The sequence below is a fragment of the Diprion similis genome, chromosome 6 (genome assembly GCF_021155765.1).
Source record: "Diprion similis isolate iyDipSimi1 chromosome 6, iyDipSimi1.1, whole genome shotgun sequence".
Classification (NCBI taxonomy): Eukaryota; Metazoa; Arthropoda; class Insecta; order Hymenoptera; family Diprionidae; genus Diprion; species Diprion similis.
Window position 1 is genome coordinate 21,866,399 of NC_060110.1, and position 22,001 is coordinate 21,888,399.

Genomic DNA, 22,001 nt, shown 5'->3' on the forward strand with positions numbered 1-22,001 from the left:
ATTCAGAGCGTGACTTGCCTTGAACCAAGCTCCTTTGTTCGCATGAATGATCTCGTTATCTTGCAAGAAGAACGAATGTATAACACGAAAATGTCTTGAAGTTTCAAAAACACTTGGAATTCACTTAGAAAGTGTTTAATTAGCCCAAGAAGCCAAAGTTCAGAAACTCTGCCGAAATCGAGGTTCGCCCTGTTTCGCCACGAACTTGATTACGCTAAATGGAATTAGCTCGAGAAATATTTTGCGAAGTTTTACTCTTTTTTTTACCTCTTCCCAACGTATCTACAAACACAAGTTTGTGCGGTGGGAAAGGAATTCATTGCGGGCACATAGAGTACTATATCATGCTCGGTGTAAACGAGAATTTTCAGAAAGCAAATACCATCAAACGAGTCTCTATTACCTCTTCAGATTTTTAAGAATGCTATAAAGACAGTGGAATTTAGCTCTTTGGTGGAGAGAACCGCCAACAATGTAACTCATAGAAACGAACGGATAGAATTTGCTGATTTTCGTTGAATCTACATTTCACGTTTCCAACACCAAACAAATGCTCCAGCGAATGGATTAGTATTCACATGATTTGATCCTTGTTAATTCGATTCAGGACATAAGCTAGGTTTAAATATTTTTTCAGTATTTTACACCGGAGAAAGTAACTCTCTTGAATTTTTCGTAATCACAATAATATTTTATTGATCGTTGAGCTGAATTTTTAAAACTTTTTGGCTCTTATAACCTTGCGATCACATTGAGTGTCAAAAAAACTATCGATGGATTGAATTTTCCCAAGTCAAACAGTACCCGAGGTGGAAAAACAGAGCGGCTCAAAATTTTTACGATAATCGACAAGCCCGACAGTATTGTGCTCTCGTTTTTTCTTATCGAAATGAACGACAATGGGCGAAAAAAGGGGTCCGATAGAGGTCGAAAGTTTTTTCACCCTCGTTCTGCGACCAATGACAATGCAAAGTCATACTTTTGCTCCGACGACATGCCCGAGCTACAAAAATATATAATCGTAAGTTTCGTCTGGTTTTTACTCGGCGAATCGAAGTCTGACGAACGTATGGAAAAAGTTGACCGGCTGGCTGCAGCATTAATGCCTTTTTCAAAAGTCTTGGAACAAGGTAGCGCTTGTTAAAATCTTGCAAAGAGTGCTGCTCAGTGTTGATTGGCAGCTGCCCAAGTGGCGGAAAGCCTCGAGTGCGACAGAAAACGAGAACTGCACGAACTTCAGGTGGCGTCCAGCCGCGGTTCCTGGAGGAGATGAAACTCCGGAGCCATCCAGAATCAATACATAGTTCGGAGTCTGTATCTGGACTCATTCTAAATTCCCGTCCCGCTCTAACAATCAGACCTCGAAAAGTGACAGTCAAAGTCAGGTTGTGCAGATCCCGCTATCGGCTTCCCCTTAATTCACCAAGGAGAGGCACCAGATGTGCGACAAAATTGGAAAATGGTCCCCCTGAATCTCAGGACTCATATATCAGCTCTCTCGGCATCCCTGGTTCTTTGCCTATTTATGAGACAGCCTTAAACCGACGCAGTATTTCGATTCTTTCCACTACTCGACCCAGGCATATACATTAAGGATACTATTTGTTTTTCTTTTCTACAAGAAACATCAGTTTGGGGTCCCTCTCTGATTTCGTTGAGACTCATGTATGTTGCAGAACATTGAAAACTAAGAGCCACGTATTTTTTATTTATCTCCGGAGAAACGGTGTGAAAACAACCCCCAAAGAAGTTTCATTCAAATCCATCAAGTGCATCAAGAAATCTTCTCGTTGGGTATCCATCTTTGGGGGTCGTTTTCACCCCCAAAATACATGATTCTTAGTTTTCAATGTTCTACAACATGCTTAAGTCTCAACGAAATCAGAGGGGACACCAAATTCATGTTCCTTGTTAGACACACTTTCGTGCTGCAAAATGGTTTGCATTTCAGAAGTGACAAGAGTTACTGCATTTTATGCATACTGCCAATCGTACGAACTTCAGAGATTTTTTTATCCATACAGTGTTCGTCGTTTGTTCACAATAAAAAATGCGGTTGATATTTTAAAGGTATGCTCACGAGGTTGCTTCTGCACAACGAGCGTCCTCTGGAACTGCCACCGTGATTCTCGAACAAACAGAAAAATTGCCGAACCAATTTTCACTCGTTTTGTTCGAGGAACAATGATGTTTGATGGCCATGAAATTGGAGAAGTGAGTTTTCAAACAAGCTTCTCTCGTCTCGTATAAGCTGTCATAATGAAAGATGAAATTGATTTAGGAAGTGGTGATGCAATTTCTGACTGATTGGAAAGTTTTTAAAGTATAGTTATAACCGTTATAGAAATACTATGGAGAGTCAGAAAAATATATATATAATGTAAATCTAAAATTACATATCTGCTGCTGGTGTAGTAATGATAATGAAAATGACGTAAAAACAGTGACCAAAGTATCAGAATTTATAGCTAGAACGACGGGAATGCAGTACCTCTTCGCAGGAATTCAATTAAATAGTTCTGCGTCACAGGGTGAAATTGTCGTATTTTATACCTCTTCAACGCAAACAAGCTGCAGTGTATTGTGAAACTTAGTTATCTGTCGCCCATTTCCCTGGAACGATTCTACTATTTACGCACTAATGACGCACGAAGCTCATATTCACTCCACGAGCTAACATACGTGTCATTTTGATTGCACGATTGCAATACATAACTTTGGAGACGAAGTGTCTGCTGTAATTATTCGAGATGTGCAAGGAGTCTAAGTGCCGTAGTGTTGGTGGATCAAAGTGGCTGGAATTTGGAGGGTTTCGTCTATCTCGAGAGATGCAATTTGCCTGTCAGCCTTCGTGTCTAAAGAAACTTTCTTCACTGTACCTGTCAAAATAATTTCTAGGCGTTTGGTACGAGCAAATTCGTTCAAAAGATCGTTAAAAGACGGAAATGCAAACTAAAAATTCACAATCCATCAGCATTTTGTGTCTTAAGTTCATCTTGTTTTACCCATGGAGCAAGCTGCAGATACTCGAAGAGGATTCAACAATTTCGACGTTACCAGCAGATGTTAAAAGTAGATTGCACCGACCGTTGGAAAGGCGATGATGGCTCCTGTCGCAATTTTCCACCCCATGGTAAATCACTCATTATTTTTTATCAAGGGTAAAATTGGTGGCGGTTTTCCAATCCATTATTCTATCGTATGATACGAGGGTATTTCTATTTAATGACCGGCCGAGTAGGTGTTGAATAATAATCGGTTCATCCAAAAATTAAGACGTTACGCTATAATTGACGCGTTATTTTTCTCAAATTACACGTAAAGGAATTAACGTCACGGAATATCGGTGCTTCAATTTATTACGTATTTTAGTCTTTGCCTTTACCTCAAATAAAACTGAGCAATGAATAAAATAACCAAAAGAATATAAAGAAGACGGTTTTACCTTGCGGACAACGAATGTCAACTAGTATGCCAAAAATATAATATGATCTGTACCAATACTGAGCAACGAAGTGCTCAATCAATTTGCTAAAAATATACCTTGAGTTGTAAGGCGAATCGCTTTGGCCAGAGAAATAAAACCTTGGCATTTCACAGCGTAATAAATAACAAGATCAGGATTAGGGGATACGATACGTTACATAATATACGATGAAAAACGATTGCCGTTTGCGCCGAAGGGTCGCGTTTTTTCGGGTTTATATTCGCCCGTCGGAATTGATCGCAAAATAAATCACCGATATTCGGGAATATCGGGGAATAAATAAAACGCCGCTGTCGATCGTTTTCAGGCTCACAGTGTATATAACGTGCATAACTAACCCGATCGGACAAAAATGGTCAGAAAGAATCACAAATATGGTGTCCATAGAATATGAAAATTGAAAAAATTAACAAAGAACGCCCTATATTTTCTGTACGCGATGTAAATTCCAGTGTAAGACATTTCCAATAATTCTTCAGGCGCAAATTAGTCACGTGTCTTCCTTTTTCTTCGCTGTCAGAGGTGAACGAAGCCCCTTATAAAATATCACCTGCGACCTCGATGCATTAAGAATGAAAAGCTCGTTTCATTCAGTCAAGCTTACGTGGGCGTCTGACCAGCACAGACTTACACTTCTGTCGGGTTCTACATTTCTGCCTCTCGTCGCAGCGGCACAAAAGTGCTAAATTAAAGAAAACTAATTCTCGAGGTAACCACCTTAGCCAGTGTAAGCACCGTGCATTTCCAAGGACGTTGATAATTTCACGGTCAAAGAGGAAAGAGGACTCCATTTCGAAGGGCTTCCTGCACTTGCAGGTGAGCTTTCATTCCGCGATAATGCGGAAAAAAATTCTGTTCTAACGCGAAGACTTGAAAGAAAAAAAAATCACTTATCTATATTCAGATCCTGAAGAATCTATACAGATAATTATTATACATTAGTTTCCAATTCACGAACGGAGGCTGAAAAGTCAATAAAAACCTCGAGGAGTTTAGGCTGGAGCCGCGATTTCGTGAAATTTTTCAAGTTTATACAACAGTGAAAGTGGTGGGACTTGAGAAAATTTGTAGTCAGGTAATTTTTTTTTTTTTCCAAGCGAAACGTGACTCAGGCTTTAATTTTTAGATGCATCTTAGATAATTTTACCTTTGAAAATAAAAGTTTACAACTTTTCGAATATTCAGAATAACCGCATTTCAACACGAGCAGAAATAAAATAAAGAAAAGTTTGCGTGACCGTGTAGAAAATCTTTCCAAACATTGTACTCGCTGAACAACAACTACGAGGGTATTTTATTTCTTCTTTAAAAAGAAAGAAAAAAAAAGCTTGAACAAACGAACAGCTGCGCAATAGAAAAGTACACTTTATACAGCCTGTGGATAAATACGAGGCGTCAGTTTATTGTTCGGCTAGTCAGCGTTGAGGCAGAAAGTGATTTTTTCGCGTAGGAAAAAATCCAATTTTTGAAATCACTTTGACTTCGTGGATATCGAAAGCTCCGAGCATCATTGCCGTGTCGGAAAACTTGCAGGTGGGACTCGGTAGTTAAACGATAAAATTATCATTCGATAATTCGCCTTTGACGTACGTAGTTCGATTAGTCAAGTCTGTAGAAAACGTGTTTCCATTAAAGATACGGCTATCCGGCCTCTGGAATAATACTGCTAGGATTTTGCATGTGCTGTTTCCTAACGAGCAAACAGAAGAAACTGCAAACAATTAACCCAGCGTCACAAGTCGCGGCTTACAACCACAATTGATGTATGGATACACAATAATCTAGTGCGAATGGGATGACGTTGGATTCAAGAGAACACAACGCAGAACGTCATTTAACCGTGCGATGTTGGAAGAAGCAGTTGTAGGTAAGTGGCTTCGTCTAGTCTCTCGAGCATGGGACTTTGAAAGATCGAAATTCAGCAGCTGTGCCAAACGTCTTCATTCCCGAAATTGGATCCCAAATATCTCACTTACAATCAGCTACAGCATTGAAACTGTCGTGCTCATCTCAGTCGAAAAAACGGTTAGCAAAATGTTTTGTAATAATTTTGAGTCTGGGCAAAGATATCGGAGCGATGCGGCCAAGGGCATCTGCGATTACAGTTCTGGCCCAAAGCCAGAAGCCCGCTAGAGTGTCCCACGTCTGTTTCAAGCGGATGGTCCGAATCCTGAAGAACGAAAAGGCTTCTAAATTTCAGGAAACTTAGATAAGCATTTAAATCTTATGCGTGAAAAATTTCACCTCGTAACAATATTTTCCTCTCGAGACTCGCCCCATTGATCACTTTTTCTGCACAGGGTAGCCGAGGCTTCGATTCGGCGAACAGGCGGAATCAGCTGCCCCAGTTTTGCTCTATACATTTGTGAGGTAAGCGAATAGCTTCACACGTTATAACCATTTCGAATTAATCGTGTTTAGTACCGACTACTGAGTGAATTGATTTTGGCTTGAGCCGGGGTTGGTGGGACCATTTGGACCGGTTCGAACGGTTGCATGTTTCTTTAGTCGTTGGGCAGACGACCCTTGACCTCCGTTCAGAATCGTTAAAAATAGATTCGCTTCCGGAAAAAAGTCCGCCCGGTGATTGATCGGCGGAAAACTATTCTCTGATCGGATCTACGCGCGTGCAGAGAAACCCAAGGCGACGACGGTGTTTCGAATCCGCCGGTCATATCGGCTTTGTGTCAAGTTCGCGTGGACCGACTTAAAACGATTGGCCAGATCCACCCCCCGCGGCAGGTCGACCTGTGACATTTGTTTCCCTGCGAAATTGCTCGGCCCTTGAGATGCCGATAAGGAATCAAAAAATGGGAGAAAAGTCAATGGAAACAGGATAAACACAAAAACAGACTCGCTTTCAGGGCCTGAATGCAACGTCAATGACACAATTTTGAAATTTGAACCCACAATATTTCTAGTTCTGATACTGTAACGTTTGTCATACGGTGTGTCGGAAGTTCTAACATTTTTGAAACGACGTTAGCAGGAATGAAACATGCGGAACAAGTACTTCTTTCAATTTGTGATCCAAAACAGTTGCATAAAAAATAAATTGGAAGTAAGTTTTATAAGTATGTATGAAGCATTTTACGTCATATTATTTGTAACGAAAATTTTCCGTCACATTCCCGTTGTGACGTATCTGAAAATAGTGAAAGTTTTTCAACGACGTCAGGCTTGACGAGCGTATTGCGTTATCCAGCGGTTATTTGAGCTGTGTTGAAGGCATAGTATGGTAATTCGTTGACATTCTCGAAACGGCATTTTGGCAGATTAATGTCAACTGTCGCAGTGATACGAACTAGGGAATAAAATTCGCATGCGATTTCTGACCTATCTGGGTCAATTCAAATTGAAAATTAAACGGTAAACTGACGCATGAATATTATAGGTATCGGTAAGCGCGTGGATTGAGATATCGATTAATTCACAATTATTGGTTATTCTGCCGAGCAGTCGGCACTACGCGAATCATTTTGCTAACATTAAAACGTCCATATCCTCTTCAGTGAGGTATATATTAACTCACGAATCGCAAACAGAGGGCTAAAAGTGCTTGAAGAAAAAAAACGATGCATCGCGGTCAGCCGCCAGTCAGCTCGCCGGAATTTTAATAGCGTGAAAATTCAGGTAGATTACATAAACTGTAACGAGGTTGAAAACGCAATTTGGTTAAAAGTCGAGCCGCTAATGGCTCGGAACGTGATGTTTCTTCAGTTTTATCTAATTATATACGTTCCGAATTCGATCAGACCGTAATATTTTGCAACTGGAACTAATGAGGGAAATCTTCTGGAGGGTTTCCTTGGGTTGAGATCTAATAGCGATCGAATTAACCATAAGATCCCATCGATCGCTAAAAATGTCCTTCTCTCTTTTACGTTAGTGAATTTTGCATCAAAGATGCAACAGTCTTACAGTTTGACTAAGAAAAGTGACAGACACTGTTGCGGAAATGTCCGACTCGGTTTCAGTGCTTGAAAAAAATCAGAGAAAAGTAGCACTCGGGCGTTAAACTCTAGGGAAAATTTTTAGGGTGCAAGGGAGAACCCGTTGAAAAATTATTACACCATCGCCATGAGGGTTGTAACGCTGGTATAATTATTACATATTCAACGCGTGGAAATAATGAAGTGTTTGGCGTGTACTTGGAACAGAGATAGATCGCAGGTTGCGCAAGCGCCACGAAGGCCGTTGGCGAGGAGCTGGAAGCTCGAAAGCTCCCTTGCAATCAATACGGCAATGGCCGACGTCGTACGGCAGTCAGGGCTCGACTTCGGACGAAAACGCATCAGACAAATCCCAGCTGCACTTTGGCACTCCTTCGCAGCCTCTGAGAAGACATATTTATATCGCAAAACTGCACCGGTCGGCAGATTTCGAGAAGAACTCAAGGATCCTTGAGAAGGATGCGCTGCTGCTGAATCCTCGGGGTGTTCTGCAGGGCCGAGCGAACCTCGCAGGGATAACTGACCGTGCCCAACGTCGGAATTGACCCCGACATTGCTCGCATTGGCGCGCCGAGGTTCGAAAACGGCAGGATACGAAGCGCGGAAGTCGCCCTTTCCTCGCGAGTTAACGTCCCTTTCGAAACCTGCGAGAGCACTCGTAGTTTGAAATCCGAGAAAACGGAAGTCCCACTGAGCTTAACTTCCGGTAAAAGGAACCGAGATCCGATACTCCCGGAGGGAATCGTCGGGTGCAGCAGCACGTGCCGGGTGTCCGGGCATATCCGGGTGACGAAACTCGCGATCACGGTCGGATTTTTGGGGTCTCTGAACGTCGAAAGGATCCTCCGTCTTTTTATCGGGGGTCGCCGCAAGTCCGACGGGAATTTACAAAAACACTCTCAAAACGGCAACCCGGCGACGCGATTCGAGGGCCCCTCCAACCACCGAGCGAGATCGCGAACGAGCCGAGGGTCCGGTTCCCTTAATTCTTCCGCTACCAGCTCTCTCGCTGCGGAAAGCATTGCGACCTGTGAAATGGAGGAGAAATCATCAGCCCGATTTTCAGAATACCTCTTTGCCAAAATGGGCGGGCAGGACGTCCTGGCCTCGCAGGGTCCCCGTAAGGTGACAGCCGATACGAGAAAGTGGATTCAGGACAACCTTCTCCTCCTTATCACCTTGTCAGGTGTTCTGCTTGGCGTCATCCTCGGTGAGTCAATGATTCTTAGTTTATTTTAAAAGAAGTAAATGCTAATTCCATAAGATAACATGTTTCTGCAGGGATTGAGCAGTCCTTTTGTGTTTGAATGACAATTTTCATTGTTGAAATCTTCATAGTTATCATGTCTGACTGTGTGGTATTTTTTTTATTGTATAATGTAGGCTAAATGTTGACCATTTCTTGTATTTTCTCAACTATTAACCATCGCAAATGGAGAATCTTTTTTTGTTTGATTAAGCTAAGATTAAATTTCAGTCACAAATAAGATTCAACTTGGGAGTATATTTGTACCCCTCATTTCTGTGAAAAAAATGTCGAGGGTAAAAATGCGTTTTGTTGTTAGTCCTGAGAAGAGTTGACCTTAAAAAAACTTTTTTCTTACAAATCCTCGCCGTTTTTGTGAAAAACCTCAATTACCACGCTTCTTTTTAACTGAAATCATGAAACAGAAATTTTTTAAATAAGGTTGATCATCTTTTGCCTCTGTCTTTTCAGGATCAATTCATTTAGAAAAAACCAAATAACAAAAGAGGGCAAGAAATGTATTAAACAAATTATGCTTTTTAAAATTCCCTAAATATGTCACGAGCCTCTATTACCTGCGATGCATGCACACGATGGAAGTAGAAACTCTTGGATGAACGAGTTACTATTATAGGGCGCATTCGCCGAGTTTGCTGCCTTCACAAAAGCGTGCATGCATGAAGTGCAAGTGCATATTGAGCGAGAAATTAATTTTATCTGCTCGGAGAAGCGAGCCGTAGACAATACTACTGCAGGACAGTATTAATAACTCTCGATTAATGCTTTACCAAATCAATTGTCGATGATTAAGCTATTGTGCTCACTTGTGTGCAGGATCTGGTTCGATCAGTACTGAACAAAGAACGAACAAAAATTCAATGATTTATAGAGATCAGACTAAAAATAAAAATTCATTGCTCGTGATTTTACCGACGTGTTGGTCCCGTGTTCATCAGGCTCATATTATTTTACACGTGCAATTCGTCGCCTTTTTTGTCTAGGGTGCTTGCGATAGTCGGATAAATGTTTATTGGTCAGTGTATTGTTAGACTGCGGTTTTTTATATGGGATCAGTTTGATTTGCTGAACGTATCCGCGTGACGGTAAGTCAAGTACCTAATCGTGGTTCGTTCGAGTGATTGGCGCAACTAATGTCAACTGGTACCAGTTGATCCGGCTGACCGCCAAATATACTCGTTTAACTTATCGTCATTAGGAAAACTGATCGTGGAATTGAAAGTAATCAAGTAATTGTATTAGAACTATTCCACTGTTATAAGAGAACGAGTGAGTCTTTACCGAATCCATGCGAATTTTCTTCTGGTGAAGCTTGTGATGTCTTCTGATTTGGTAATTCCCGAATTTTCGTTTTAAAAAATCTCAGAATTGCAATAATTTCAGTTTTTCGAATTCGACGAAAGACCTGCATCCGTTCTGTAAAAATTTTTTGACAGAATTGTTCGAAATTGAAAGTCAAGTTCCAGTTTCTTTCCCTGGTCGATATAACCGCGTGAAAACCTCTCACGGCTCCAAAAGTAAAGATCAGTCGACAGCGTCAAATTACGGTGCCAATTGAATAATCAATAGCCTGAACCGAAACTAAAGTTTCAGAATATTATAGTAGTTAATTAAAATTGGTCTTCCCAATTGATGAAAATTATACTTCAACAAGGAAGTCATGCGACATAAGCATTAGACTATGAATTGAGTTAGACTGTTACTAAGAAAGACCGAAAAACCAACTGATAAAAAAATTCAATAAGAAGCAATTATCCTCGTGCGAATAATGTTAACGACAATGAAATCCTAGCTTAAGCAATGCGTCGTGTTTGTGGGGCACGTGAGTCGTATACACAGTAAATTACAAGGCCCGAAAGCTGGTCACGCAAAAGCGCTCAATCAAGTTCGTCTGACTAGGTAATGGAATGTCATCAGCACGGAAAGTTTGCTAGTTAAAACTGGTAGGCTTTTGATTGACTAGCTCAAATTTCTGCGCAGAATGAATGACGTTGACTTACCTTTTGAAGGCAATTAGACGATACATTACCCGGATTGCAGTCGAGCTTTAGTTCATCATTACGTAATAGTTCAGGAGGCGTTGCGAAAGTAAGGGGTGCTAATATCCTTCAAAGGCTTCCGTCAAATGTCGTGTCTACTTAAAATTAGCTGAAATGCCTCTTCTGCGTTGTCGGCTACTACGTAACGTTATTGTAATGAAATCACTCAGGCAGCAATCGACCCTGAAGTTTGAAACGTATTCGCGTATTGCAATACTAGTGCAACACGCAGTTGCGAATTATTCGAATTCACAGGGACATTAACCGGACTTCGTTCATCATGGTAAGTTGTTCAAATGTCCGACTATTCCACGATGGATAACGTTAAGCACCTTAAATCATGAATTGTCCCGATAGAATAACTATCGACTGGCTTATGCTAAATAGTGGGTGGGATTATCTTAGATCACGCAAATCGCTCTAGTTCAGTCTAATCGCGTAAGCTATTGCCTGATCAAAACTGTACACAGTGGGATAGTTGGACGTAATGATCATGGCAGTCCTCCAAGAGGCTCGAGCTGTATGATAGGTGTATGCATAAATAATAGCAAGCTATAAAGTGTGTAAACCTGAACTGATTAGACCACCGAATCGCTGTCAATTTCACTTGATATACTAGTTTTTGATGTATGGATCGACCAGGAAAAAGTAGACATGAGTGGTCTAACTTATATATGCTGTTCAACGTTCGTGTCGTAATCGAATTCTCGATATTCTGAAGGATACGAAGGATACTCCCAAGATATTTCGTCCAGCTTAAAACTACGGAAAAATAATTAATCATGAAAGGATTTTTTCGAATATATCAGATATCAGTCAGGTTTTTCGATGAAGACACTGGCCGGGTTCTCTATTCTATAAATTTTTACTCTGGCTGGAGAATTTCTCTCCGAATTGAATGACCTGAAGTTTGCGAGTCGTGAAAGCTTTCAATGTCGCAACAAAGCGAGCAATGGTCCGCAGTCATTATCGACTGACTTCGAGTGTCCTATTTTTATTCAAGTTCACAAGAATTTCTTTGTTCTTTATGCCTTTGCTTCTTTCCGCTTCGAATCGACCGGCCTTGAAGAGCATTCCAAAGGCCTTGAAGAGCTCTCAGAGATGTTATTTATGCTTGAATACTTTTCAGGCCAAAATTAACCAACGGAAACAATTATGACAGCAAATAATCTTCAGAGATGTTGCATACGTAAAAATGTAAGTTATGGGAACGATGGAATTTGAACCAAAAAATCCACAACAAACACTGCAGACATCACAGTGTGAAGATAATTGGAAATAGATCTAGTCAATTCGAATAAAAATTCCTTCTACGTGACGACCAAATATGAGTTTTAAGCGAAATATGTCTTAACCTCGTGACATTTCTGTTCACAGGCTTTGGATTGCGACCCCTTGAACTAGGCGGGAATGCAGTAATGCTGATCAGCTACCCCGGAGAGCTATTCATGAGGCTACTTAAGCTGATGATTCTGCCCCTGGTAATAGCCAGCCTAATATCGGGTAAGTCAGTCAGGCTGAATTGAACTCTCTATAATTCATCGAATATTCAGTGCGATGAACTCAAATGTTGACCGAAAACAATCCGTCCACCAAACTGTTTGCTAGCACCCAATTCACACTCATTTCATTCAACATTGCGTTACCACTTTCAATTTCTAAAGTGTTATTTTTGCGACCGAGACACTTTAAGTAAAGTCTGAATTAGCAGACCCGATTGCAAGGAACAGGAATTGTAAGTCGCGATATCATCGCTGCTCGTAACACAAATTCTTGATTAATAACAACGTCAGAATATCTTGCATACAATATTCGTGATAGAATGTGAAATAATAATCCGTCTACTTATCGCTGATGTATATTCATGATTTTCTAAAATGAATTTGTTTCGTTATCGTTCAGTGTATAATTTGCACAGTATTTGAATCAATATAATACAAGAAAAAAATTCAAATAAATTTTTACTCATAATTTTTCATTTACTGGTTTCTTGCGTGATATTTTTCCTCGGCTAAAATTCAACCATGAATTATTATCGGACGATACGAATTCTCAAAAGAAGTTAGACTTTTCTATAACAACTGAGATTGGCAAAGTAAGTTGACAAATTTCCAATACGCAATGATATTCGTAGAAATGCAGGCGAGGTCACATCGATTCGAATATCGCAAATGGTATGGTGAATAATTTAGTGGGAAAAAAAAACTCGGATTTCCCTCGACATCAGGCAACTGGCACGCGCCGAATATCTACGTATTCACCGGTTTATCTGCAAATTCGTGTTGCACACTACACATGTGTTCAATAACGAATAAACCACCCTAGCGGACAGGATGGCGTGCAGCCCTTTGAAATTTTTTCGATTATCCATCTACCATCCATCAATTACCTCGGTTACATTTTCAATTCTTCACCCATCCATCAATCGATTGTTTTCCACAAATAATCGACCTTCTTTAGCGACCTTGTCGCTGAGTATAATAACTCATTATCGATCACCATCGTGTACGAATTCAAGGGAACGATCACAGGAGCAAAACTTAGAGCGTAATGGTTTGCATCTCCGTATCTCTCCAGGGTCAGCGAGTCTGAACGCACGCATGAACGGCAAGATTGCGGTGAGAACGCTGGTCTACTTCATCCTGACATCCCTGTTCAACGCCATACTCGGAGTGGCTTTAGTCATAGCGATTCACCCGGGAGATCCGGGTCTCAGGGAGTCAACAACGACTGCGTCGCATCCCAGGGCCGTCAATATCCTGGATAGCCTGTTGGACCTGGGAAGGTAATGGAATCGAAAATCTGCCTCCTTTAAATCGAGTCTCCATCAAATTTTTTCATCCAAGACCGCGTTTAGCGGCTGCTTAAGAGGATGCCCTGGTCGATTTTAAGGTTGTCGTATATATCGTCAGATATCAAAGTGCACGTATTTTGAAGGCAGAAAAGGGCTTAACAGTTCTATTCTATATACAATTCTGAACAAAAAGACTCCAGTACATTTTTATTTGATGCAGAAATAAAGAAATGAAAATTTGTTACAGTCCTTATGTGCAGAATTGCGTATAGAATGAGGCTATCAAGCCATTTTTTGGCTTCCATATCTGAAGATATGTACCAGAACGTCGATATCGACTAGGGCACCCCCTTAAATTGCAAAATTGTAAATGACGAGCGCCCTGTGACTTGACGGTACCTAATGAGCTTCACACCGGGAAGCCAGACCGCGAAGTAAGGAGATGAAGAGTGAGCTCGCAGTTATATGAAACGCTAAAGATCTGGTAGCTCAGCTTGAGTTGCATAACACTGCAGTTCTTTGCACTGGAAGCTTTTTTTTCCCTGGCAAAACCATCTTCCATCGAGAAATGAATGTACTAAGAAGAAAACGGCTTTCTTTTGGTATTTCATGACAACCGCACGTTACAAAACGATCAAACAGTCAATTTCTTACTGTACATCTGCTAGTGAAACACGGTACAACACATTATTAGCGATTATCAATTAACGGGAAAGGGGAATCATGTATGAAAGTAGTTCAACCAGTAGACAATGCTGCAATTGCTGGTCAGCATCAATCATGAGGTACATTTGATCAGGGAAACAATACGTTAGAGACTTCACTGGGACACAGTAACGCTACTTTGCGACATTATGAAAGTCACATTTGTTCTATTATGCTACTTCCAGTCAGAAAAGTTCAAAAAGAAGACAGTGATTATGTCTATCGCAAATGCTGCCTCGCGTGATTTGAGATATCTAACATCAGGACGTCATACGTCACAGTTTTATTCTCCTGGCGTTCCCTGATCACCTATAGGCACCAATTTGCGAGGGCAATTCTACCTCCTGATACAGTGGTGTGAATATCTATCCTCAATATCCTACACGTCCTTCATTTGGACTCTGCCGTTTTCCTCACGATCACCGATGACTTTAAAAATTTGATGAAAAAAAAAGGAAAAATCAGAAGTCCGAAACGCCGTGAACCAAGCACGAGGCAGTTATTTATTAATCAAGTATGACGTTGGGGTAGTATAATTCCTAGCCTTAGCGTAGGTCTGGGGCACGTTCATCGATTCGTGACGAGTTCTTATTCCCACTATTGCCCTGCTTCAGAAAACATCGGGCTTACCGAGTCTCGCCATCCACCAACACCGAGCTTTGGCAAAGCCCTGAATCTCCGCGAAGTAATGTATATGTGGGCTATCGTCTGTAGAAGTAAATGGTAGACCTCATTGGGTGGCGCGCTGTGTGTGCCCTCAGGATCAAAGCCGGGTCTTTCGAATGAGCGAATCTGTGTCACCGTGCGACTCAGCGAAGCCTTGCAATGGCGGGTAAAAGTTTTAAGGTGAAAAAATCAGGGCAAAAATACATCGAGAGCGATCGCAATTTTCAAGTACCGTAAGTCCATTCTCGAGCTACGGTACCAAGCTATGCACTTGTGCTTGCATTCAACTTCTCGATTCGACTTCGATAATCGTTTTCGGGCTGTTAAGGCAGTCGAGGATTGAAGCTATGCGAAAATAAAGAATTTGCGATTGGGTAGATCTACGATAGTGGAAAACTTTCCGTCGTATTATATCTTGCCCGGTTTCTACACCCTGTAACGTGCAACATTTTTTCACCCACTTCAACACTCACTGTCAGTTTATTGGGCAATTTGCTCATTCCGCATATTTCGGCTCAAATACTTGCGTCTCAACTGCGGAAAATAAAGCCTGCCAACTGAAAGTGGACTAAAAAGTTTTAATTACGTGTTTCAACCTGAGCCAAAAGTACATCGATACTTTTAACAGCGTTAGATTCAAGTCACGGTTAATTGGCATTTCCCTAATATAAGCGTATCTCATTCTGAAAAGTTACAAACTTTATCGGCACTATAGACGTACAAACTTGAAAACTTTTCGCCTGACTTGTACTGGGATGCAGTTGGCAATGGGAACGGGAATTTCTCAGCTCAACGCCTAAACTTTACCTTCTGTTTGGAATCTACTCACTGATCAATCTTGAACTGCCAAACATCAATTTTTTTTTTTTTTCTTTTCCGAATGGCTTGGGAAATTACTCACTGACGTTAAAATGACATTTTGATTTTTGTCAGCTACGTATGTCCCAGGGAACAAAACTCGACTATTATTTCTCAACTGGTTGAAAACATTTCAATTGTATTTCGTTTCATTCATTTCAAAAGATGGTAGATTCGTTTTCTACTGATACAATAGATCAACGTTGCTGTTTAAAAGCAATTTGTGAATTGGGACGAACGTGATGTCCTCAAGAGTTTTTGCATTGAAGTATCGACTGACGCGTACATAAAACGTAAAACTCAGACATCGACCGATAGGAAATCATCGACATTTGAAGAGTTTTAGAAGTACTACCTACCATACTTCAATAAATTAGGCTGCCCGTACAGCCGTGATATCGATCAATACGGTATGTCTCGACTACTATCTCCACCAAGCAATACAGATCCAAGCGCTGAATTTTCACCAAGTAATAAATTCTGCTTCCAAATATATCTGGTTGGATAAAGTAGCCTCTTGGAATTCAACGACGCGACGAAACTTTGGCCATCGAGTGGATTGCCAAAACCAAAGAGAGCCAGATCTGCTTTGAACCTATAGTTGATGACACGCGTTTGAACGTCATCATCAATGACCGTTGCTTCCAACGATAATGACATAGAAACATCTCACGAAGGTTTCAACTCTAAGTCGAATTCAAAAACTTGCAAATACCCGATTGGATGCATTTTTTTAACAATCATTTTGCTTCAGTGAACACAACACTTATCATCTCCATTTCTGTTTAGTTGGTATAAAAGATTGCGAAGTTACCCGAGATAAATATCACACCGAAAATAAATCCACCAATGGGAAAATTGATTTAAAGTTCAATGTAAGAACATTGAATTTCCTGTTCGTTATAACCTGACGTACAGCAAACATCATCGTCATACTAATCCCAGATTTATTTTCCATTCGCAGGAACATGTTCCCGGACAATCTGTTTCAAGCGGCTTTTCAGCAGGTTCGTAATACCCAGCAATTCAGTAAGAAGTATGAATCATAAATCCGTGAAAATAGAAAGCAAAAGACGAAGAGAGTAAAATTGCAATTTATGCAACGCAAGCAGGCCGCTCTGATTACCTGACGTAATTTACAATCCAGGTCAATCTGTCACTGTATGGAACCGATGAGATTGCATTGTTGTTTTCAGAGTTCGAACCCTTCTCCGATTCAGGGGTAGATAACCGATTGAGCACTTTTATCGATCTTTCAGGCACACACTGTGTATGTTCCGAAGAAGCAGTCGATCCTGAACGACTCGGTGAAGGTGCTTCCGGAGAGTCTTCCCGAGGAAGAGCTGACCAGGGCGGTGCAGTACCGAAGCGGCACCAACACTCTAGGCATCGTATTCTTTTGTCTAGTGTTCGGCACCTTCCTGGGCACTCTGGGAGAGAAGGGTCAAGTCGTGATCGACTTCTTCAAGGCGGTATTCGAGGTCATAATGCGAATGGTCTCCAGCGTGATGTGGTGAGGAACTGATTACCCTTACAATAATTCCTTGCCACCGGAGCTCAGTTATGACGCGTCCTTTTTTTTTTGAGCAGGTTGACACCGTTGGGAATAACGTCAGTAATCGCTGGTAAGATCCTCGGGGTCGACGATCTTGGTCTTGTGATGTCTCAGCTGGCCTGGTTCATCGTAACCGTCGTCGTTGGCGTCTTCTTCTATCAACTGGTTATCATGCAGCTCATCTATCTCGCCTTTGTCCGCAAGAACCCCTTTAAATTCTACGCGGGTCTCGCCCAGGGCACCCTCACCGCCTTCGCCATGGCTTCAACGTGAGTCCCCGGCCATCCACAAACCCTGTAATCGAACCTATCGCTTGCCTCACAGGGCCTCGGGCTTCGTTTGTCTATTGTCAATGGTCACTTTCCAATTGGTTTATACCCTTCCAACACGCATTATTGTCTTCCTTTGGATTGTGTACTTCGTATCTTCTATAATAATATATATAATATCTGATCAGTAGAAGAATCTGACTTCGCGAATCCGAGTCCCCGGAGCAAAATTGTTTAACCTAAATTAAGATGGAAAGGAGTCTGTTACAGCCGGCGTGTAAGGAGGCTTTGCGAGGCCGCGGTGTTCCCAAGCCCATTTTTCCTTTGGCTAGCATTGCACAGCGTTTCCGGATGGATACGTTTCGGTAGTTTTCAGCAGCCCAGTGAGACGCTGTGAAATGCCACAGCCTCTCCCGTCAAATTTCCGGCCATCCTCGATCGCATTGAGGGACATTTTCCCCTCCCCAAGAGGTATGCAGTTCCGGGTGATACTTAGAATGCTGATCCGAGAGTCCTTGTAACATAATTTCACAAAAAGTTCGCAGGTTTCCGCTATAGCTGGTAACTTTCAAACTTTTAGTTCAACAGTGGCAAGTCAATGTAATAGGGTAACGGATGTGATTTGCTTTGAGCAAATGTGCTCTAAGGCAAATCGAGTGACCATTGCAACGGTTCGATTTCATATTTATGGGTCGGAGATCGGCAAACTCCGTAACACCTGGACTGATTCAGGCGTGGAGGTGCGAGCTTGGATCAATCAAAGCCAGGACCTTCACGCCGGAGAAAAATGCTCTGATTTAATTGATACGATGTAGAAATAACGTGCCTTGAACATAAATGCAAACTGGGAAAATATTATTCGTTCGCGTTGACTCTAATCTCTGGCAGGTGATGATTGGTGTTGATGATGGCGAGCAGAGCAGACCTTCCCAAGACTCTGAAAGCTAGGTCACGTGTAACAACGATCATTTCCCCAGTTTTTTACAATTTATCATCATACCCACCAATCCTCGATCCTTTTATACTACACGGCACATTTAAACTATTTACATCTTCGCTGCGAGAATGGATACGTTACATTGAATTTAGAATGATTTTTCATAATTGTTAGAAAAATTTTTCTCAGTTGGATGGATTTCTCTTCACGTCACTAAACGCATTTTTCAATATGTTTACGGAATGCCTGATTATAATGACCGCTCAAAGTACGAATGGACAAAAGTAAGAGACGCGTGTGCTTTTCATCCGTTCTTTCATTGTCGCCTTTCCGCAATGTGCGTGCCATACCCTTGACCTCCGTTATCCTGGTCCAGCCTGTCATGTCTAATACACAAATCGCATTAACCGAAATCTCATTAACTCAACATTGTGTGTGGATTAACTTTTTCCAGAAAAGCGTACAGTACAGTACTGAACTGAGTCAGTCTCTGAACATACTATATGGTATCATGATGATGTATTAGAATGCAGCATGCGGCCATTTGCAGGTGGTCTCTATAAGGGTTTTGGTAAGTAAAATGGCCGCGGATAAACGATATTTGTATGTTCCAGGACAGCGAAGACGGCCACGAAACTGCTTGTGAAACTAATTCAGTCCTTCACTCACCACATATTAAATTTCAGTTTCGCACTGGGCATTCTGGCTGATTTTTCACGGCGAGAGTTCAGTATAGACGTTTTCAAGTTTCCTAAATTTGGAAACGGACCCGAAACGGCACTGCACAATCCATGTCTCTCTTCTTTTCTCTCAATCTTCCACTCTCCTTTTGTTCATCTCCGTTCTACAGGAACTAATTCCTTCACACAATTACTCGAAAAATTATACCCTACTATTTTAAGTCCAACGAACGCGTTCCAATTAACAAAACCGAATTAAATGGAACACTCGCGATTCCTCGACCTTAAAGAAATGCTAAACGCTAGAATACCTCAGTGAATATACATGAATGGTAAAATAAACAAGTACACGCGAACTTCTTGTTACACCACGAGAAAGAAAGCCAGAATGGCCTTGTCCCCGGCAGTATTCGCAGAGAGGCAGACGTCGTTTAAAAACAAAAACAAAAAAAAAAAAAGAAAAGAAAAGAAAAAAAAACAACCCCTAATGAAGCGCGAATTTCGTAGAATTTTCTAACATATTTTCATATAGGGCCGCCGCTCTTCCCATCACCTTTCGGCTGATGAACGAAAAGCTCCGGATCGATCCACGGATTACCAGGTTCGTCCTGCCCATCGGCTGCAACATAAATATGGACGGTACAGCTCTCTTCGTTGCTGTAGCCAGCATCTTCATCGCTCAAATGAATGGGATCTACCTCGGCTTCGGAGAGATCATCACTGTGATGTGAGTATGATTGTGATTCACTGTTGCATCGATCCTCGGGGCTCTTTTCACTTCTGGCTTCTTCACTTGCAGATTGACTTCGACTGCCGCCTCCGTTTCATCCGCATCGGTGCCCAGCGCCGCTTTGGTACTTCTTCTAGTTGTCCTCAGCGCCATCGACGCTCCTGTTCAAGATGTCTCCCTGCTCTTTGCCATCGACTGGTTTGTGTGAGTCGAGAACTGTTTAACAAGTTTTTATGAAAATAATCGGTTTTGATTTTCGTTGAATCCAATTATTTTTGGCCAATAATTTTGCAGCGATCGCGTTCGAACCACGAATAACATGCTGGGCGATTGTTACGCTGCTGCAGTCGTTGAACAGTTGTCGAAAAAGGAACTGATGGCGGTTGACGCTGCTGCGTATCAGGTAACGATGGAAGGCTCAATTTGAACCCGAAACCTTATAATTCGCCCTTGATTCTTCTCTTCATTTTCCAACGGCTATATTTTGTTTCGTTGGAGTCAGATACTGAAGTAGTTCTGTGTCTTTCTATACAGTCAGAAGCTGTTCTACCCACTACAATTGCAAATGGCTGCATTTCAGCGAGCAGAGTACCAGACCCAGACACCGTGATCGTCGAGATGCAGGATGACTCGAAGACGAACGGCATCGCCAAGTAAACATGCTTGTTGGTAGGGCTAGACTCGAATTCACGATTACAAGTTCCGGCTATCAAAGCACGCTTACGCAATGAAGATTTCAAATGAACTCATCTTCTTTCGTGTGATTCTAAATAATTCCCCTCACGCTTGGGTAATTGCAACGAAGCTTGTAGTGTTCCGAGATTTTTTTTTTAGTTTTGTTGTTAACAAAGTTTCAGATGGTAAAAATTCTGACTAATCTTTAATCGCTTTAATTTTTCTGTACTCACAGTGGCGCGACGAAGGCGATAACACCGATCAACGAGGAGACGGTTTGACGTATGTAATAAGCGTATCATCCGACGTGATGGATTTTCTGAAGTTAAAACTGTAAGGTAGCACCTAAAGACGAGGTTACTTATTCGCGGACTAGAAGGGTATATTGAAGTTGAACTTGTTAGTGAGAGGGCAACGATTTTTTGTAACACTATAACACATCTACGCCCCGTACATAATGAACTAGCTTATACGCTATAACATGAATTATATGCAGCGTCAGGTACGCTACGACATGAAAAACAATACAGATACAAAGTAGGATACGTTTATTTTTCTTTTTCATTGTTGTTAGAAATCAGAGAAAGAGAGAGAGAGAGAGAGAGAGAGAAAGAGTAAAAGTCAAGTTCGACAACAGTTAAAATTAATATATAATCATAGATCGTAGAGTATCGAGGCCCTCCGTGTTTTTATAATTTTATAGTTTCAACAATTTGCGGTTGTTCGCAAATACGGAAGTACGCAATACACCTTTAATATACGTAGCAAGAGAGGCCTATACAAGATATCGATGAAACGGCGTACTATTGAAATATTGTATGCTAATTCTGGCGACTCATAAAAGTAATTTACATATTCTTGTCATATTTTCTATCAGAATATATAGTTATTTTTTTTTCTCTTTCGTTTGAATCATGAAGAAAACACATCAGCAAGTTACGACATTCCTAGTACCGAAAGGGTGCAGTTGTTCCTAGAACAAATCCTTTCGACATTTGTAATGTGAATTATATTCGCAAGGATATTACTGGCAATAATAGATGTGAGTATGAAAAAGGTGCGGTGGTCTTAATTTAAGCGTGAAAGATCAGATCTGGTAGCTTGTAATTTTAATAGGCTGAGTAAGATCCCATCTACTGGAAATACATGATCCACATCACTCTGTAAAACGCGGATACACTAGGCTTGGTCTAATAACGAGGAACTTTGAAAAAAGTTTATAAAAAGTTTGGTGTAAATGGAGTGTTGCTATACATGATTGAGTAACTTGACAGACTTGATAAGAACCGATGAGAAGTTACTACAGCGTCATGTAACGGCAAGCGTTATAAATTCTCCTACATTTAATACAAAAGCAACAATATTGGCGTATACAACATATAAACATAC

At 41.2% G+C, this 22,001-nt stretch overlaps 1 protein-coding gene across 6 annotated transcripts; it reads left to right on the plus strand.

The window, feature by feature from the left end:
- Positions 1 to 4,075: 4,075 nt before the first annotated feature.
- LOC124407638 (excitatory amino acid transporter) lies at positions 4,076 to 21,485 on the plus strand. 6 transcript variants are annotated; one of them, XM_046883954.1, is made up of 13 exons: positions 4,076 to 4,303; positions 5,788 to 5,857; positions 8,507 to 8,650; positions 12,121 to 12,246; positions 13,321 to 13,528; positions 16,731 to 16,773; positions 17,026 to 17,279; positions 17,357 to 17,590; positions 19,740 to 19,934; positions 20,007 to 20,141; positions 20,232 to 20,340; positions 20,436 to 20,590; positions 20,848 to 21,485. In XM_046883954.1, exons 3-13 carry the CDS (start codon positions 8,524 to 8,526, stop codon positions 20,891 to 20,893), a joined length of 1,632 nt encoding a protein of 543 aa, XP_046739910.1. In that variant the 5' UTR covers positions 4,076 to 4,303; positions 5,788 to 5,857; positions 8,507 to 8,523; the 3' UTR covers positions 20,894 to 21,485. The 6 variants fall into 6 exon arrangements, with proteins under 6 accessions (XP_046739910.1, XP_046739912.1, XP_046739909.1 ...); XM_046883956.1 differs by lacking the exon at positions 8,507 to 8,650; XM_046883953.1 differs by lacking the exons at positions 4,076 to 4,303; positions 5,788 to 5,857 and having other exon boundaries at positions 8,105 to 8,650; positions 20,436 to 20,606.
- The last annotated feature ends 516 nt before the right edge of the window (positions 21,486 to 22,001 follow it).